The 21,138-nt window shown below is 41.5% G+C and overlaps 1 protein-coding gene across 12 annotated transcripts in view; it reads left to right on the forward strand.

Moving 5' to 3' along the window:
• The window catches only part of REPS2 (RALBP1 associated Eps domain containing 2), a 200,542-nt gene that overhangs the window by 173,080 nt on the left and 6,324 nt on the right, over positions 1-21,138 (forward strand). For all 12 annotated transcript variants that reach the window (XM_050777643.1, XM_050777646.1, XM_050777637.1 and 9 more), the window contains 3 exons: positions 8,559-8,642; positions 9,680-9,825; positions 13,418-13,523. In XM_050777643.1, coding sequence (XP_050633600.1) covers positions 8,559-8,642; positions 9,680-9,825; positions 13,418-13,523 — 336 coding nt within the window. The remainder of the gene's footprint in view (positions 1-8,558; positions 8,643-9,679; positions 9,826-13,417; positions 13,524-21,138) is intronic.

The raw sequence follows: 21,138 nt of genomic DNA on the forward strand, positions 1-21,138 counted from the left end.
AATATTTATCTATAGAACCATGTGGCATATGCCCCCATTCCCTCCATGATGAATGGATGAGAAAACAATTAAGAAGCCTAGTTAGTATTGCAAGAGCACCTGTGGCCTTGCCCAGACTAGGGCCTTGGAGACTAGGTTTTCTCATCTCTTAAATGAAGAGTTTACACCATCAGTGGTTCCCGGTTGATCTGGGCTGGCTACATAAAAATCACCTAGGGAGCTTGTTAAAATATGAGTTTCTAATGCCCCATCCCTAAGGGATTCTGATGAGAGAAGTCTGGAATAGCATCTACAAGTCTGAATTTATAAAAAGTTCCCCAGATAATTATCCTGCTCCAGTTATATTTGGGAGCCACTGGGCTAGCGGGTCTAGAACAAACATAATTGAGTTGGGGAGAAACTTCTGATGTGCTTGAATATTTGGGGAATACCTATATGCCTGGAGCAGGTTCCATATGGGCAAACTAACCCAATTATGATACAGAGGTAAATTGGAGCCAGAGGATGGAAGAGCTTTAACTGGCCGAGGGATTGTGTTGTGTGCCATAGGCCTTGGGGAGCCAGTGAAAGACTGAGAAAAAGCCTTTTGATTAGATGGTGCTTTACAAGATTAATTTCTCAGTGGTGTGCAGGGTGGATCAGACTGGGCTAGAACTGAAGGCTGGAAAAAGACCTATTGAAGTCTTTGCAGTGGCCCAGGTGACAAGTGTGACAAGTGCGTGGACTCAGATGGGACCAGTGGGACCTTTGTAAAGCTAACCTGCCTCAGTGGAACTGGAATCTGAGACATACTGTTTTAAACTCCTTAAAAATGCATAATTTATTAATGTCATGTTCATCTGCCTAAACTATTATAATTAACTATTTTTATTGTGTTTTTGTCCAGGAGGTTTTAAAGGAGCCCTGTAAATAAATTCATGCAGAGAAGTAGTTGGCAGCAGCAACAGCTGCTACTGCAGGGAGAAGGGACACCCTTCTGGCGAGGCAGCAACCTCATTCTAACCCTACCTTCATCATACTCTTAAGCCAAAGCAAGAAGGGAGAGGAGTGCAACAGGGGCCAACTGTTGGATCTGCCAACCACAGTGGAAAATGCACCTCCCCAAGGGTTAGGTGTGGAACATGGCATTTGACATTCAAGTCAAATAGAATGTTCTTCCTTTGTTCCTCTAAAATCCAGTCTGTAGTCAGTGTTTCTGAAAGTATGTTCCACAGAACATTAGTTCTTCAGGATGTTAATAGAAGTTACATGAGAATAAGGAGATGAAACCAAATAATTTTGGGAACTGATGGGCTATGCAAAGGCAAGTGACTTCCTTTCAGAATTTCAGAGTGTGTAATGTGCTATGTGCTCAGTGACTCTCCAAGGGAGAGATAGACCAGGCAGTGTTTCCTAAGCTTATCTGTAGATTCTTCTTCCCCCTAGGCCAGGGGCTGACAAATTATGGCTCATAGGCCTCATCTATCCCACCACTTTTTTTTGTAAATAAAGTTTATTGGAACACAGTTGTGCCCATTCATCATATTGTCTGTAGCTGCTTTAGCACAACAGCAGAGTTGCAGAGTGGCTACAGAGGTAGTCTGGCCCTCAAAGCCTAAGATATTTACTGTCTGCCCATTACAGAAAGGTTTGCTAATCCCTCTTCTAGACAATTCATGGAACTGGTGCTTCCTGGTACCCCCTTTCAGAGATGCTACTAGAAGATACACATTCTTCTAGTTGTTGTTCCAGTACTGCTTTATGATAAATCTGCCTAATTTTATTCCATTTCCATACTGCCATCATTCCTGCCTCTTGCTTTAAACTACTTTATCTCTCAACCATTTACCCATTATCCAGGATCCAAACCTGGGTTCCATGTGTCCTTATCTTTTCTTTCACTTACAACATTCCAAAAATGGCCAAGGGTGTCTTCAGTTTCCAGTCTGAGTAGCTCTTAAGTCAGCCCAAACCCATTCCTACCAACCTGGCCTAGATAACTATCATCTTTTCTTTTTCAGCATTCGAATTGGGTTCCTTTTACCCAGGTACGAGTTGCCTCTAGTCCTGGATCTAGAATAACCTTTGTAAAATACAAATCTAGTCAGATTGATTCCTTACTTAAAATCCTTCAGTGGACCCTGTGGCCCTCAGGATAAGCTCTGATCCTTAGGATGGATGTATGTCAGTCTGGTTGGGCAAACAGAAACCACTCTTGGTATTTCCTACTGGAAGAGATTTAATTTAAGGAATTAGTTACTTAAGAAACTTAAGAAACTAAGAAAAGGAGTAAATGTTTCCAGGCTTCTGCCTGCTGCAGCGTAGAGAAGGGCATGGAAATGAGGGGTGGTGTTGAGTGTCTAGCAAATGACCCAGAACAAATGAGGTCTGGGAGACCATGTGTCACCCCCTGCTGTCCTTCTCCAGCTTCAGCTCTCCCATTTTTCTCCTGACTCCTCACCCTTCCTCCACCCTGCAAGTCCCCAAATTCTAGATACATCAGGATGCCTTTTTGTCCCCCTAGAAACTTAAAACAACTGACATTTACGAGCTCACAGTCTCTTTAGGTCAGTAACTTGGGAGTGACTTAGCTGGGTGATTCTGGGTCACATTCTCTCATGAGGCTTCTGTCAAGATGTCTTCCAGGGCTGCAGTCATCTGAAGACTTTACTGGAGCTGATGATCCACCTCTAAGATGGCTCACTCATAAGGCTGTTGGCAGGAGGCCTCACTTCTTTGCTCTGTGGACCCCTTGCTAGGACTGCTTGGGTGTCCTCACAGTGTGGCGGCTGACTGTCTCCAGAACAAGCGATGAGAGTGAGAGATAGAGATAGAAACAGAGACAACAAGGAGGAGCATACTAGAGTGCTTTCAGTCCCCTCTCCTGGGAGTACGTTGCATGGTATCTCAGGTCAGCTTCCCTAGAAGCAGAACCTGAGATGAGGATTCTTGAAAAGTGATTTGTTGAAGGAGTGCTTTTTAGGAAAAAACCTAGGAGGAGGAGAGGAAAGAAAAGTAGGGAAGGGGAAGGAGCCAAGCAATGATGTAGTCTCAGATAAAATCTGATCTTGACCTGATCCACATGGGCAGGATTCTGGTACATAGTTGCATAATAGAGTTAACCCTGTTTGAGACAGGGGACTGGCCTTTTATATCCTTCTCTAAGTCAGTCATTATAGGCTGCTGGAGGTTGGGGTGGGAGGTAGACTCCCATTGGTTGAGAATAAGTCTCTATAGAGGAGGGCAGCTGTGAGTCCTCAGTAGCTAACACTCAGAGCAACTGGGGGATGGTGTGCCAGCCAGGGAAAGGTGACCCAGGTGGGGCCAACACAGCACCTACTACAGTGGGCCTCCCCCTACCCATGTCCCAAGCACCTACCATGGTCCCTGACATACCAGAGGTACAAAAGAAATATCTATGTAATTGAATAAATGAATGCATAGAAATGCTTAGCCTCTCTGGACCTGTGTCCATTTCTGGGAAGCCAGCTCAGCAGGAATCATATTGTCCCATCAACCATGGGAATGGTCAAAGACCCAGGACAGTTTGCCACATCGTGAGTGGCAGCACTGTCTTTAAGTCCAGGAGTTTCATTGCAAAATTAGAATGAAAGTATATTTACCATTTGTAAATAAGGAAGTATTAATATTACAATATTAGATATATATTTTTAAAAAGAACTTTAGCTCACATTTCAGTGAGCTGTTTGCTAAAAGTACATTTTCCTGGTTTGTCACATCCTGACTGGGTACATGTTGTTACACATGGAACCATGAGGGCAGAACTGCCATTTGTAATATTAATTGTAATCCATATATCTGGTTTTTTCCCACAAGAATCAGTCACTGGATTTCAGTTCAGAAAACCAAAACTTTTGGACAAAGCCATATTATCGTGTTGGCAGAGTTGTTACCCCGACCCCAAATACACAGAGGAGGAAGGGAACCACTGAGGCCCCCTGTTTTCTTGGATTATCATTCTTCCAAAGTTGGTAACTTAGAAAAGTCTCAAGAAATAGCAAAGAAATCTCCCCACCTTATTCTGCTTTCCACATCCCAAGCTTAACATAAGCCTCAAACTATTTTTATGAAGGAAGGCTTATTGTGAAGAAGGTCTTTTGCATGCCTAAATCTCATCTTTAGTTTTTCTTATCACAAAGCTGGTTATCTTTGCCCATCTCTTTTCCTGGGATAATGTCTGACTCTGTCAAGGCTGTGCCTTATTCTGGAACCTTCCTGATGCCTGTGTTCCAGGTCCCTCCCGAGATTTGCTCCTCCGAATGCTTGATAGATGGATCAATTTAGGGGATTGATGGTCAGATTTAGCCTGACGTAACACCATGCAGTGGTCTGTTACCAGACATAGAGCTGGAAAACCCAGGCCCTTGCATACAAGTTCAGGAAGGTAAATTTGCAAATGAAAAACATTTTAAGACACATCTCACAGCTGCTTCCTCATCCCCCACCCCATTGTTTGTGTTTTTAGAGATGTTTAAGAGAAAAGGAGGCAATAACAAAGACACTGTGCTGTGCTTTGGAATCCTCATTTATGTTGAAAAAGCGTCCATTTATCATCTCCTTCAATATTTCCATGAGGAGACTTTGCTCATCTCACCAGGGAATGGAGTGGTAGAGCAAACACTTCTCTGTCCACCTGATGATGGAGGAGAACCAACTAACTGAAAGGCAGAGAGCCTGAAACTATTATCGTCTCTCTGCCTGCCTGCTGCAAGATATTGCTGCATACCTGTGGTCCCTGCAGGAGGCTGCATGCGTAGACTTGGGCCAGAACATATGTTATCTTCCAAGCAATAGATTTCCAGATAAAAGGCAAGAAGGGGCCTCAGGTTCAAGTTTCATTCTTCAGCGTGGTTCATAGGAGGCCCTGCATTCAGGTGGTTACTGGGCCCTCACTCAGCTGTTAATAAAACTGACTTTTGGCTCATAGAGCTTGGAGTATGCCTCCATTTGTATGAACCTCCAGGGAAAGCAGGGTGAGGGCTTGTGTTCCCTAGACTCCTGACAGTGAATGGCTCCTGGACAGCTTTGCTTGGTTGTTTCCCAGGTACTTCTAACTCAGTCTGCCTAAAGATGAGTTCGCCCTCACTTCTGTTTCTCCTGTGTTTCCCATCTTGGGGATTGACCTTAGTGTTCTTGTGGTAGCTCCAGCTGAAATTACGGATGTTGGAGCATGAGAGGCCCTTTGTGAGCTTACTTTTGGGTCTTTCTCACCATTCCCACACATTGCTCTTTTAGCCCAGGCCTCAGCTGAGACATCACCTGCTCCTCAGTCTTTGCTGACCCATGGGACTGGGTACTTCTGTAGTCCCCATACTTGCCCTCCACAGTCCACTGAAGCAAGTTGGCTTTATCACTTCCCTGTTGCTCCCACTAGATTTTAAGCTTCTCTTAAGCAGAATCTGTATCTTGTTCATCCTTGAGTGCCAGTGCTAGCACAGAGCCTGCCTGTAGTGACTGCTTAATAAATATGTCTTGAATGAGTAACACTCAGGCCTGAGAGTACCTGAGATTGTATAGCATAGTGGTTATAAGCTCAGCTTTGGAAATCAAGGCCTGTGTTCACACTCTGCTATTTGTGTGATTTTGGGTGAGTTCCTTAACTTCTTGATCTTCAGTTTCTTCACCCATAAGATGGGGATAATAACTACTTCCTAGAGCTGTGACGATGAATTGCAATGATACATGCAAAGCCCTTTAATCAATGTATGACACATAGTAAGTGTTGTGTGCATCATAGTACCTGTTGGTAACAACAACAACAACAACAACAACAACAACAACAGTATAGTTATCTTTAATGGAAGGGAGAAAGCTATAAGAACTGGTTGGAGCTAGAAATCAGGAATGTTGAGTGCTTGCATAGTGGATTTAGAGGAGATGGGGAATTGCTTGGGATAAAATGTAGGAACAGATGGGATTACCCTGGGAGAGAATGAACAGGGAGGGAAAAATGGGTGGGGGAACTAAAGACAGAACCTTAAGAAATCCTACATTTGAGGGATAAAAGGAGTCAAAACAGGAAAAAGAGCGAATGACTACAGTTAGGAGATTGCAGCTTCTCAGATGCGAGGGGCAGGAGTTTTAAAAAGATAGTCAAAGGCGCTATACTGGGCAGAAGATCAATGAGGAGAAGATGAGAAGAGGCAGCCATAACGTGTTAAATGGGAGTATGTTAGCGCCCTTGGGAACTAGCCATTTCAGTGGAGTCAGAGGAAGAAGCCATGCTCTGAAGGAGGTTAGAGAAGGCCAGGTTAGGGATGAAGTCAGTTTGTTGTGCTACAATGTGTGTTTCTGTAATGAGTATTATCTGTGGGTCAATAGATGACTGGTGTCAGTATGATGTAGAAGTCACATTGGTTCATATGTAGGGTTTGTTCTTAGCACATGAATGTTTTGGCATCACTGGCTACTAGTGGCTGAAAGCAGACTAACATAGCTGAAGGCAGAAGACTGGGGGAAATGGGGGACATAGAGAGCTGCTCATGAGGCCCAGTCACCCTGTGTTCTTCCACTTGACTGATTCGCACCCACTCTGTCTTGAAGTGCTTTGGGGACATTCCTTGCCAATCTTGGTGAGTTTAGTCACTGATTCCATCCCACTCAGCACCCTCGACCCTTGTGATAACTCCTTCGACCATAGTCCCCCTTCCTTTTTTGAGGTAAAGGGCCATAATTACTAGAGTGTTTTTTTTTTTTTCCCCCAAACTGTGTCCAGCTTTATTAAAGATACTTTTTGTGAACAATCATGGTATTTCAGGCAGGACATGAGCGACAATCATTAACAGTATACAACTTTAAGACTCCCTCCTTCAATGGACTTCCAAAATCAGAAAGCCGTGGTAAAACCCAGTGAAGTCTTCATTTGGTGCCCCGAAGAGGGAAAGTTCAGAGTGAGGGTTGACATTTCACATTCAACGTGCTGTTTAACAACTTTTCATGAGCTGACCCTGACTTTCAGGAAATGAAATGAAAATGGCAGAATTTATCTGAAGATCCACAATCTAGAAACAGAGCACAGGTCTTTCAAGGGTTCTCTCTGGAAAGTCCAGATTGCCAGCCTGACTGGTAACCAGTTATTGGGGGCCAGACCCCCACAGGTATCTGGGTTTGAGGGAGTTAAGTGTATACTGAAGGCAGAGAGGGAGAGGGGGACATAAAAAGGAATTTGTTTCTCCACACCACAAGGCCTTTGTGCCAGGGTGACTGTGTGTGTCAACGTCAGACGGTCCTTCTTTCTGGGAGCCAAGAAGCTGTCTTTCAAAACTAGAAGGGAAAGGTGTTTTCTCCACATCAGTCCAGCTTCAGAGACATTTTTTTTTCTTTCCTGAGATGAAGTCTTGCTCTTGTCGCCCAGGCTGGAGTGCAGTGGCACCATCTCAGCTCACTGCAACCTCTGCCTCCCGGGTTCAAGTGATTCTCCTGTCTCAGACTCCTGAGTAGCTGGGATTACAGGAACCCACCATCACGCCCGGCTAATTTTTGTATTTTTATTAGAGATGGGGTTTCGCCATGTTGGCCAGGCTGGTCTGAAACTCCTCAGGTGATCCACCAGCCTTGGCCTCCCAAAGTGCTGGGATTACAGGCGTGAGCCACCACGCCTGGCCTCAGAGACATTCTATTGGTGACGTATGCCCCTTCTCCATAAAACAACAATGATGTGTTCGGCGTGCTAACAACATGGCTTAAAAAAAAATTTCTGCATTTTTATAAAACTTAATAAAAAATAATACTTCAAACTGCACAGTCACCAGAAATACACAGTTATCAAAAATGCGCACACTTCCCTTGGTATCCCCAGCGCCTTCAGCTTTCTGTGCCTGCTCTGTTTTGGCCTCTGCATTTTCTGCAGAGTTATTCCCCTCCTTGCCAGCATGGGCTTTTCCCTTTTTCCCCTTTACCTTCTGCAGGGGCCTCTTTAGGCTTGGGCTTTGGAGGAGCAGGTTTGGCAGACAACCTTGCAGATCTTCTCTGTGGTTTGTCCTCACTTTGGTTTTATTTCCGTTAGCGTCCCCTTCAGCCTTTGTCTTGGGCATGGTGGCGGCCACTGCAGTGGAATGTAGGTGCTGGATCTGGGGATGCAGCAGCACGTGGGCTTTGGTTGGCCTGGGGGATAGTTCTTACTTCTTCTTCACACTGCTCATAGAGTATTTCTTTATTAGAAATTTAACATTTAAAAAAATCAGAGTTTTTAATGATGATGATTGTTTTTGTTGGTGCTCAAGTTAAAATCTTTTTTTCAACCCTGTTTTTCTGATAAGCCTTGTTATTTTTAGAGTTTGTTGTTGTGAAGCATTAGGTTTTTAGCAATACATACGTTCAATTACAGAAGAAATTCCCACGATTCCTTTTCCTAAGGTTGAACAATCTGGGAAGGAGGGTTAGTTAATAGCAGCATCTATGGGAGGTTTTACCCAAGGATCAGCAGACGTAAGCATTCTTGGCTGCAACTTGGCCTAAATCAGTTTTCCCTTGGTGACTATCTTCCTAAGTGCTCTTTATTATATATTTAGGTGATTGTGTTTTTGCATTTTTGTCCTCTCTCTGATCTCTTTCTACAGTCTGAACAAGTGTCAGAGGCCGAGTTACTCCCACAGCTGAGCAGAGCCCCATCCCAGGCTGTAGAAAGTAGTCCAGCAAAGAAGGTAAGGTCAGCCTGAGGATGCTGTCAGATGGCATTGCGAGTCCCACCCATGGGCTTCTTATCTCTATTAGCTGATCTATTGTTTTAAGGTTTCTGTGTCCTGAAATGAATGTCAGTGATCCAGATTTCCTAGACTGTGGGTTCTTTGTGAAGATTGGGGTCCTGAAGATTCCTGGGCTTGACCCTTGATGTCATTTTGTACATGACAGTACATACTCAACCTCCTTAGCCCTGCAGCTAAACATGGTGGCCTTCTTTATGGCAAGATCAAAAAGGGCTGTGGAGGGGGACAGATGTCTTTAGCAAAACTCCATCCACCTGCTAAGCCTCTTTGAGTGCCTCTTGGAGTGGGGTAGTCTCTCCTTCTTGGTCTTTGTACCATGGTTTCCTCTTGCATTGTGGCATTTTCACCTGGCATCTGCCCAGCCATGCCATTGGGTCACCTGTCATTTGCTCAGTAAGTACCCCTCACTCATCATGCTCTCCATTCATCTCCTCACCCTCTTCTTGTCCTCCATGGCTCTTCTCCCATCAGAGAGAGTGGGCCTTGGACTCAGGAGCACAGGTGAGGTAGAGTCCTCCAAGGAAGCAGGCCAACTGTGTCCTTCCATAATACACTGTGGCTCTTTTTCTTGACTTTATGTAGGAATTGGGGATAGGAGAATGATGAGCATATGATTAAGACCTTTAAAAACTTCCAAAGCTTAGGTTTTAAAAGGCTTCAGAGTGAGGCAGGAGCCTATCTTGTCTTCAGTTAGATAAGGCCCCATGGTGTGAGATGCACACAGGGTCTGTGTGAGTTTCAGGTGACAAGAAGTAATAGACTTCTTGAAACATTTAAAAATAAAAAGAAAAAAGGGAAGACCACTGGACTCTGCTGCCTGTGTCCCCCCAGTTCTTGCTGAGCCATGGGTCAGTAAATAGAGTACCCTCCTGATCTTGGGGTTGAGGCTAAAGGAATGTGGGACACTGGCAGGAAGAGTGGAGGGAATATTTAAATGTTTAACTTTTAATTTGTATTTTGTTTTAAATCCACAGGATGTACCGTATTCTCAGCCACCATCAAAGCCCATTCGTAGGAAATTCAGACCAGAAAATCAAGCTACAGAAAACCAAGAGCCTTCAACCGCTGCAAGTGGGCCAGCTTCTGCAGCAACCATGAAACCGCACCCAACAGTCCAAAAGTAAGTAGACCACATAAACAAGAGCAAGGTAGGAATCTCACTCTGAGATGTACACAGATATGTAAATGTGTTGACATTTACATGCACACCAACAGAAGGATTTCATGGTTTTAAGGTTTTTTTTTTTTTTTTTTTTTCATGCTTGTAGGTTTTATCTTGCTCGTCTCTGTGATGGGATTCAAGCCTCCCAGTCACACAGAAGGCTTTATAAGCTATAGGACTTAACCTGACCTAAAGGGGCGGACGAGTCCTAGGCTGTGGTGTTTGGTTTGGTTTGATTTCTTTCCCTTCCTCTCACCTTCTGTTGTTTCCTACCCCTCTTCCTTGTGAGGGCCCAGATTTTCCTGGCAAGACGACAGTATTGTAAATGGCAGTTTTGCCTCTCTGCCCATGTTATCTCCTTTTCCCTCAGGGCAAATGGCTAGCTCCTTCACCCACAGACACACTTTCAGTAGGTGTGGTATGTGATGGTTTCTGTTGTTGGTCGCCTCAGCACAGAATGGATACATACAGAACTTCCATTATATTTATCCAACCAGCTGGAACAGGTGTTGGAGGGAGGGTGGAGACATCTGTGGACATGGCCAGGGACTGAGACAATGATGCTCTGGACAAACTATTCTTCTCTGTAAAACTTTGGCTTTGAGAAGAGCCATCACTTGCTTCAATTTCTTTGTAGTGAAATTGAGGTAGGTGTTGAGGACAGAAACCTGCTCCTGTCACTTGACTGCAAGTGAGCCTGACTGGTCACTAACATAATGCTCAAGACCCATCATGACCCTGCTTTTGGGGTCTTGCAGGTCTCAGATGCTGCTGCAGATTTTCTTCTGCTTACACTGTTGTAGAACAGTTCTGCAGGTTCTGTGGGAGATTAGCAACTTGTCTTTGAAGCCAAAGTCCCGTTCTGAATCTCTGCAGCCCTCTCCTTCAGGTGATTTTCTTTTTTTCAAATGGACAGGCCCCTGGTGGTATAAGTCCATAGAGGAAGTATATTTTGTTCATCACATTCACCGAGAGCTTTGACCATCTTCCAGCCCCTGTTAAGCCTGGAAGGTGAATCCCTATCAGGAACAGAGATGGCTCAATTTTCTTCCATGTTCTTTTTTTTTTTTTTTTTTTTTTTTTTTCTCGATTTCCTGACCTCGTGATCCGCCCATCTCGGCCTCCCAAAGTGCTGGGATTACAGGCTTGAGCCACCGCGCCCGGCTCAATTTTGTTCCACGTTCTACCCCAGCACTCCACTTCAATTTCAGCTTCATGTTAATTTTAGTCATCAGTGGCTTAACATTCTCCAGAGTAGTTGTCAGGGCATCTGGTGGAGTTCATACAGAGATCTTTTCTTTTTCTCTTTTTTATAACAGCTTTATTGCAATATAATTCACATAGCATACAGTTCATGTTTTTAAATGTACAATTCAATTGTTCTTAGTTTATTCACAAAGTCATGCAACCATCACCACAATCTAACTTTTGTCATGCCTAAAATAATATCAATGCCCATTAGCAATCACTCCCCATTCTCTCCTTCCCCCTCAGCCCCTGGCAACTACGAATCTCCTTTCTGTCTCCATGGCTTTGCATATTCTTGTCATTTCACATAAATGGAATAATGAAAGGTGGTCTTTTGTGACTGGCTTCTTTCACTTAGCATAATGTTTTCAAGGTTCATCTAAGTTGTAGCATAAATCTGGACTTATTTTTTTATGGCTGAATAATATTCCATTGTATTGATAGACCACATTTTATTCATCCATTCATCAGTTGATGGACATTTTGGTTATTTCTGCTTTTTGGCTCTTAAGAGTAATGCCACTATACTATTTGTGTACATGTTTTTGTGTGGACTTACGTTTTCATTTCTCTTGGGTGTGTACCTGGAAGTGGAATTGCTAGGTCATGTGGTAACTCTATCTTTAATATTTCGAAGAACTACCACACTTTTTCATAGTGGCTGCACCATTTTATGTTCCTGTTGGCAATGTATGCGGGTTCCAATTTCTCCATTTTGTCAACACTTACCTTTTTTTTTTTTTTTTATTACAGCCATCCTAGTGAGTGTGAAGTGTTATCTCATGGTTTTGATTTGCATTTCTTTTGTGGCTAATGACATTGATCATCTTTTCATGTGCCTATTGGCCATTTGTTTATCTTCTTTGTGAATAGACATAGAAATGTCTATTCACACCCTTTGCCCACTTTTACTTGGATTATTAATCTTTTTATTTTTGAGTTATGAGTTCTTTATATATTGTGGATACAACTCCCTTGTCAGATATATGAGAAAATTGAGCCATCTTTGTAAATATTTTCTCTCATTCTGTGGGCTGTCTTTTCAATTTCTATTTATTTTTATTTTTTAGAGACAAAGTCTCACTCTGTCACCCAGGCTGGGGTGCAGTAACATGATCATGGCTCATTGAAGCCTTGAATTCCTGGGCTCAAGTGATCCTTTCCCCCTCAGCCTCCTGAGTAGCTGGAACTACAGGCATGAGCCACCATATCCAGCCAATTTCATTTTATTTTTTGTAGTGATGGAGTCTTACTATGTTGCCCAGTCTGGTCCCAAACTCCTGGCTTCAAGGGACCATCCTGCTTCGACCTCTCAAAGTGCTGGGATTACAGGCCTGAGCCACTGCACTCAGCCAATTGTCAATATCAGTCAGATCTGTAAAGTGGTCACAGTCCATTCTAGTTCAGTTGCCCTTGTCTAGAACCCATCTCCCAGTGATGGCACATATGGCTGTTTTTCTAGGAGAACATCAGTTGCTCTTTTGCTCTAAGAATTCGGTGTTTCTTGCTGTGGGATGAAAGGTTGTAGATTATCCCTGTGGTAACCACACTGATTTATCATCCCAACCATGGACGGTTTTGAAAAGTAAAGAGAGTGTTAATGTACTTATGCTGGACAGACAGTTCAAATGGAGATTGTAATGGGCACAGTAGGATGCATGGTCACTCTGGTTATGCCTGTTCTGTGAATTTGCTGTTAATTGGGAGATACTGGTATTAAAACGTTCTGTATTTTTCTCAAGTGCCACAGATATATGCTGGTCTATGCACATACACGAGTGCACATTTATGCACACACACACACATATAGTTAGGCATTCATGCCTAATAATAAATAAGGTAGAGGTAGGTAGTCTGGCTAAGTTAATGTAGAATTTTTGGGAAAAAGAATGTTCTTCTATTATTTTCCTTCAGACTTGTCCACAGGGGACACCTGCAGGTCTTTTAAGTGCTATTAATTCTTACACAAAAAGGGCATTCCAGTTAATATGGTTTGTCAGGAAGAAATACTTATTAAAATGTCTTGGAATAAATGGAACACAAATGTTTGAAAAGGCCCACTTCACAACTTTTATTCAAGTTATAAAATGGGAATTACTTCAGGTGTAAATAATTCATCCCAACAAATTTGTTTCATTTGGTGTCTATCTGCCTGACCGCCTGTGAGTATGAGATTTTATTTTTGGAGCCCTGTGTTGTTAACCACTTGTTAATTTAACACCTCTCATGAACCAGAGTTCTGACCCTCAAGGGTTCAGACCTCTAAGTCCTTTTTCACTGAAGTGTTTGTGCTTTTCTGTAGGCAGTCTTCCAAACAGAAGAAGGCCATTCAAACTGCTATCCGCAAAAATAAAGAGGCAAACGCAGTGCTGGCTCGGCTGAACAGTGAGCTCCAGCAGCAGCTCAAGGTAAGGAATGAGTCCCAGATTTGGATGACCAGGCTTTTCCTTGGCTTTTAAAAAGTTTTTTTTTTAATTTAATAGACATATAATAATTGTACATATTTATAGGGTAGGGTGCATAGTGATGTCTCCATACCTATCATGTACAGTGATCTGATGTGACCATTGGCTGACCATTTAGTTCCATCCCTGTTGATAAGACTTGCCTCTTTGTTCTCAAACCCTTTTTGGAAGGTGGAGAATTACTATATTTAAGTTTCATGGGTTGGTTCTTGCATAGCCAGAGGAAGACTAGTGACTTTAGTATGTAGGTTTCATATTGTGTGTGAGTTAAAAGGAAAGACAATCTATTACAAAGGCTGTTTGAAGCATTCTCTGTTATCCAAAGCTTCTGGGTAAGCCCTTAATTATTTATGTCCTCTCTGAAAGAGAGGACGTAAATTCTTATTTCAGTAGAAGGAAGTGGCCCTGGTACTATCAAAGGCCGGCTCCTCCTCTGGTACCTTGCAAATGGTTCTATTTCACCTTCTCAAGGACATCACCCCTGTTTCTCTTCATCATTACTCTCCCCTGTATTAGTTTCTCAGGGCTGCTATAACAAAATACTACAAATATGGTGGCTTAAGATAACCAAAAATGATTTTCTCACAGCTCTGGAGGCTAGAACTCTGAAATTAAGATATTGGCAGAGCCACGCTCTCTTCAAAGGCTCTAGAAGATAATCCTTCCTTACCTCTTCCCAGCTTCTGGTGTTGCTGGCAGTCCTGGGCCTTCCTTGGCTTATAGCTGCATCACTCCAATCTCTGCCTCTGTTGTCACATGGCCTTCTTCCTGTATCTCTGTGTCTGTGTCCAAATTTCTCTTCTTATTGTATCTTCTTCTAAGGACACCAATCATTGGATTAGGACCCACCCTAATCTAGCATGACCTCATCTTAATTTGATTACATCTGCAAAGAACCTATTTGCATATAAGGTCACATTTACAGGTACTGGGGTTAGGACTTGAACATATATTTTGAGGGGACATGATTCTACCCACTATATCCCCCAGTTCTCTACTGGATCATTCGCCATCCACACGTAAATGTGCTCCAGTATTGTCCATTACACTTGGCCAATTACTGCCCCATTTCTTTGGTTCCCTTTACAGCAAAGTTTCTTAGGAGTGGTTTTTATTCATTGTCTTTACTTTCGAACCAGTGATTTTTCTCCTCCTTCCATTTCAGTTGGCTTTGTCCTCCTCCACTCACACCCGTCTTGGGGCTAAATCCAATGGGGCTGTTTTAATATTATTAATTTTTTCAGAAGAATTCTACACAATTGATCATTTCCTCCTCTGAAATTGCTTTTATAACTGGTTTTTGATATACCATACTCTCCTGGTTTTCCTTATGCTTCACTGGTGCTTCCCGTTTTCATTTTCTGCTGGTCTTCCTTCCCTGACCTCACTTTTATACCCCAACCCCATTTGCCCCAATACTTTAGTATGAAACTTTTCAAACACACAGGAAAGTTGAAAGAATAATAAGTGACTGCTTGTATAGACATCACTTCAGTTCTACAATAACATTTTGCTATAGTTGTTTTTAATCACATATCTACCCATTTATCCTTGTGTCCATCAGTTCATCTTATTTTTGACATATTTTCAAGTAAATTGCAAATATCTGTATACTTTCCCTAAATATTTTAGCATGCGTATAATTAGCTGGAGTTCAATATATTTTTACAGTTTTTTCTTATGATGTAAAATGTTTACACAAAGTGCATGCACAAATATTATTATTATTATTATTGTTATTGTTGTTATTATTTTTGAGATGGAGTCTCACTCTGTCACCCAGGCTGGAGTGCAGTGGCGTGATCTCAGCTCACTGCAAGCTCCGTCTCCCGGGTTCACACCATTCTCCTGCCTCAGCCTCCCGAGTAGCTGGGACTACAGGCGCCTGCCACCACGCCCGGCCAATTTTTTGTATTTTTAGTAGAGACGGAGTTTCACCATGTTAGCCAGGATGGTCTCGATCTCCTGACCTCGTGATCTGCCTGCCTTGGCCTCCCAAAGTGCTGGGATCACAGGTGTGAGCCACCACGCTCAGTGCACGCAAAAATCCTAAGTGTACATTTGCTGAGTTTGTAACAAGTACATGTACTTTCTGAATCCAAACACCCATAAAGATAGAGAGTATTAGCATCACCCCAGGAAGCTCCCTCATGCTCTTTCCTAGTCAATTCCTGCCCTACCCACACAGAGGCAATCAGTATTCTAATTTTTATACCATAGTTTTGCCTGCTCTATAACTTTATATAAGCGATGTCTTACAACTTATACTTTCATATAAAGCTTCTTTCACTTAGTATTATGTTTTTGAGATTCATTTATATTGTTGTGTGTATCAGTAATTCATCCATTTTTATTGATGAGTAGTATTCCATTGGTTGAATATGTTACAGTTTGGTTATCAGTTCTTTTGACAGACACCTGAGCTGTTTCCAGTTTTTGGCAATTTGGAATAAAACTGCATTTTTGAATAAGTCTCTGTATGGACATATGTTTTCATTTCTCTTGGATAAATACCTAGGATTGGAATGTTAGTTTCTGAGAAACTGCTAGATTGTTTTCCAAAGTGGTTGTAGCAATTTGTACTCCTACCACTAATGTATGAGAGTTCCAGTTGTTCCACATCTTTGCCAACATTTGGTGTTATGATTATTAATTTTAGGCAGCCCTGTAGTGATATAGTTTTTATCATCTCCTTGCTGACTAATTATGTTGACCGCTTTTCTTTGTGATTATTTACCTTTCATATCTTACTTTATGAAATATCTTTTCAAATGGTATTTTTCTCCAAAGTAGTCTATAGATTTATTATAAAACCAATAAAAATCCCAGCAGTATTTTTTGTGATTAGACAAGCTAATCCCAAAACTTATATGTAAGGGCCAAGGAGCTGGAATTGCTTAAACAAATTTGAAAAGGAAGAACAAAGTTGGAGGAATAACTTTACTATCAAGCTCCAGTAATCAATATGCTGATGCGTAGATCAATGGAATAGGATACAGAGTCCTGAAATAGACCACATGAAAACAGCCATTTGATCTTTGACAAAGGTGCAAAATCAATTCAGTGAGAAAGAACAGTTTTCAACGAATTGTTTTATAACAATTTGTCATTTGCATTTAAAAAAAGAGCCTTGATCTAAGCTTCACATCTATACAGAGATTAACTTGAAATGAGTCATAGATGTAAATGTAAAACATAAAGCTATAGAATTTTCAGAAGAAAACAGAAAAATCTTCATGATCTGAGTTTAGAAATAACACCAAAAGCACGATCTATAACAGAAAAACTAAAAAAATTGGACTTCATCAAAATTAAAACCTTTTATTTTGCCAAGCATAGTTAAGAAAATTAAGAGACAAGCTGCTGAGTGGGAGAAAGTATTTGCAAACCACATATTTGATAAAAGACTTATGTCTCAATTATATAAAGAGCTCTTAAAATTCAATAATAAGAACTCTCCAAAACATGTCAATTTAAAAATGGGCAAAGGATTTGAACAGACACTTCACTAAATAATATATAAAGATGGCAAATAAGTACACAAGAAGATATTCAACATCATTAGCCATTCGGGAAATGCAAATTTAAACCACAATTACATACCACTATACACATACTAGAATTGCTAAAACAAAAAAATGTGGCATCACCAAGTACTGGCAATTAGAACTCTCATTTATTGGTGGTGGGAATCCAGAATGGTACCACCACTCTGAAAAATCACAGTTTCCTATGAAGTTATACATACACTAACCGTGTGACCCAGCAGTCTCTCTACTTTAGTGAAATGAAAATTTATGTTCACTCAAAAATCTATATATGAATGTACATAGCAGTTTTATTCATGATAGCCCAAACCTGGAAACAACACAAATGTTCTTCAAAAGATGAATGAATAAATTGGGATACATTCATACAATGGAATAGTACTCAACAGAGAAAAGAAATGATACACAACTTGGATGAAACTCAGACATTATGCAGAGTGGGACAAGCCAGTATCAAGAGGTTGTGTACTGTATGATTCCTTTTATTTGACATTCTTGAAAAGGTAAAACTATAGTGATGTGAAACAAACCAGTGGCTATCAGGGGTTATGCCTGAGATGAGAGTTTGTATGAGTAATCCCAGGGAACTTTTGGGGTTGGTAGAACTGTAATATATCTTCTTTGTGGTGGTGGTTACACAAATCTGTACACTAAAAGAAAAAAATTGTTTTACCCTATGATAATTTAAAAAAAATGTTTTTTAAATGTCAAAGTTCATTCTGTTTTATAAAACTTTGTATGTGAACTTGTTTTGTTTTATCATTTTGTTTGGTTTTGGTTTTTCTCCTCTCTCCCTCTGCTTTGGGGTAGGCCAGTTTCATCCATTGTTCTCTATATTTGGTGGGCCCTTTTAATTTGGAAACCGATATTCTCCAGTTCTGGAGGGTTTTTTATTTTTATTTTTGTTGTCGTTGATTATTTCCTCCCCCCTGCCTTCACCCCCATTTTTTCTCATTCTCCCTTACTGATATTCAGACATTGGACTTCTTAGCTTAGTTCTCTAATTTTCTCATATTTTCTCTTCTGTTTTCTTTTTCTCTTTCTTCCTACCTTTTCTTCTTTATTTTTGTCTATTTCCGGAAACTTAATTATATATTCTAAATCTTCTGTTGTTTAATAACCAATGATTTTTTGTTTTCTGTTTATTTTTTATGATATCCTATTCTTGTTTCATTGTCGTGATCTTTTTTTTTTTTAATTATACTTTAAGTTCTGGGATACATGTGCAGAACTCGTTGTGATCTTTTTTTATGGTCATTTTTCTTTCTTCTTCCTGAATAGTTTGTTTGTGTGTGTTGTGTTGTGTTGCATGTACTTTATCTTAGATGCTTTCCTTCGATATCTGATGACCCTTTCTTTGCTCATATTTAAAAGGAAGACGAAAACACTGATTGGAAGTTCCTTGCACGTTGTGAGGCTTGTCAACTTTGAGCTTCACTGTCTGGCAGTTTGGCTCGGCTCTATAGTTGGGGAACCCCTAAAGGGAGTATGATTAGCTCTTTCCTCTTGGTCTGGTTGAAGTCTCCAGAGTGGAGACTGTTTTGGTCACCTGCATGTAGGGAAAGAGTTGGTTCAGTGGAGCAAGAGTGCTGTAGGTCTCAGCATTCCAGGATATTCATTCACTCTCCCTATTTCTGACCCAGTATCTTGTCCTCAACTGTGCTTGTTTCTTGCTAATTCAGATGCTCTCTGTTGTACCTTTTCAAGAAATAAACCTTCAGCATTCTGCCCTGGTGGCAGGAATGATCTGGGGATTTAATTGCTTCTGAAACAGATTTTCAGCCAGCGCTTGTTTTCGCCAGCCCCCATCTCCCCTTATGTACTCCCACTTTCATAGGTATCTGGTGTTGCCAATTTGAGTCTTTCAGGAATTCTCCTATGTAAAATCAAATTGGTTCTTATTTTTCTTCATGTTAGCTTGGGACTCAGCTTTCTTTACTTGATCTGTATGAGTGGAAAAGTTCTAAGTCTAGTGAACAGAAGTCTGAAGAATCATTGAAACAGAACTATAGTCATAGCCTCTCAATTAATTCCCAGGCTAAGCCAGTTTATAGATCCAGAGCCTCTTGAATGATGAAGGGGCATCTATGTCTCCTTATGGAAGGACCCCACTGTGCAGCCAAAAATTTATACTGTAAATCTTTCTCCTAACCTTTCCCAAAGGGACCCTGCTGCCATTTACCAGGGTGACTGTGCATTAGAGGAAGGGAAATAATTAGACTTTTGGGGAATTACTAGACACTGGCTCTGAACTGACACTAATTCCAGGAGATGCAAAGTGTCACTGTGGCCCATCAGAGTTGGGGCTTAGGGAGATCAGGTGATCAATGGAGTTTTAGCTTACGTTCATCTCACAGTGGACCCAGTGGACTCCCAAACTCACCCTGTGGTTATTTCCCTAGCTCTGGAATGCATGCTTGGAATAGACATACTCAGAAGCTGGCAGAATGCACACATTTGTTTTCCTGGATTTCCTAAGTCATTTATCATTCACCAGTTTGCCACTCAGCTTTCGAATTTTATTGCTATCATCTTGTCCCTTTTGTTTTCCCTGTCTTGTGGGTCCGTGACTTTGAAAAGTTGCTGTATTGTTTTAGTGGTGCTCCAGGAGGGAGAGAGTGTGGTACCCCTGGTCAGTCTTCCATCTTTACCTGAAACCTCTATCTATACTGTTTTGCTGGATGATGTTGTATGGTCTCATGGCTTTGAAGACCTAATTTATGTCTCAAGCCCTGCTTCCCTTTTCCTCTGTGCTCTAGACTTGCATATATAACTTCTTACTCAATGTTTTCTCCTTAGATATCCAATACACATCTCAGATAATTAATTGTCAACCCTATCCTTGAAATACTCATTTCTTATCTAATCTTCTCATTCTCAATATCACTACCAGCCAGCTACTTTATTCATACAAAATTCCCAGGAGTCATCCTCAGATTTTCCTTCTCTCCTCCATCAACTTCATCAGCAAGTCCTACCAGTTCTAGATTCAAGATTTATCTAGAATTCATCCACTTCTCCTCATCTTTATGGCTTCTACCCTGATGGAAGCCATTTTCGTTTCTCACCTGAGTCCCTGCAGTAACCTCCCAGTTGCTCCCCTGCTTCCACTCTCACCCTGCTATAATCCACTGTCTACACAGTAGCCAGAGTGAAAATTTTGAATTTTAAGTTGGGTCGTGTTCCTGCCCTGATTAGAAACCCTCAATACCACCCCGCCTACACTTCCATACTCTTTCCTCTGCCCACAAGGCCCTGTATGATCTGACTCCTTGGTTAAATCTCTGACTTCATTTCCTGCCAATGTCTTCCTCGTTCCCTCTACTCTGGTCACACAGGCTTTTTGTTCATCAAATTCACCAAACTCACTCGTTCCTCAGGGCCTTTGCAGTTGCCATTTTGTCTCTAAATATTCTTCCCCCCATATCTTCATATGGCTCACTCCTCATTTCATTCAAGTCTTTGCTCAAGTAGTGCTAACTCTGAGAAGGCTTCCCAGGCCACTCTCTCTCCTTTCTCCCAGATCCCCCTCTGTTACTCTCTATTATGTTATCTTATTTCCTTCTGGGAGTATCTTGTTCATTAACTTTATTATCTTTCTCAAGTCATTTGAATGTAAGCCCTATTGCTCTGATCTGGCATATTCTTTGCTGATACCATCACAGCTAGAGCATTACCTCACCTGTAGGAGATAGAAACCAAAAGACTTCTGACTGGGTGGCTAGGAGAGCATGTGAATAAATACTTGTGAAGTTGTATACTGACTATTAGTATGCTGATTCTTCTGAATCTCACAATTCAGCCTTTATACAGAATTCTTTCCCACCTTGGCGATTCTACTTGAATACTTTTGTGTGTCCCCTCTCTTCCTGCCAAAATACCCCTTTTAGGCCCGAAAGTTTGAATTCCAAAATAACAGATTGCTCAGCCTCTTTTCTGCCTTTCACCCAGATGTCGTACCTTACACCATACGTTGTGCAGAAACCTGGATGAGACTTTGGTGGAGGGGC

Source organism: Macaca thibetana, chromosome X (genome assembly GCF_024542745.1).
Source record: "Macaca thibetana thibetana isolate TM-01 chromosome X, ASM2454274v1, whole genome shotgun sequence".
Lineage (NCBI taxonomy): Eukaryota > Metazoa > Chordata > Mammalia > Primates > Cercopithecidae > Macaca > Macaca thibetana.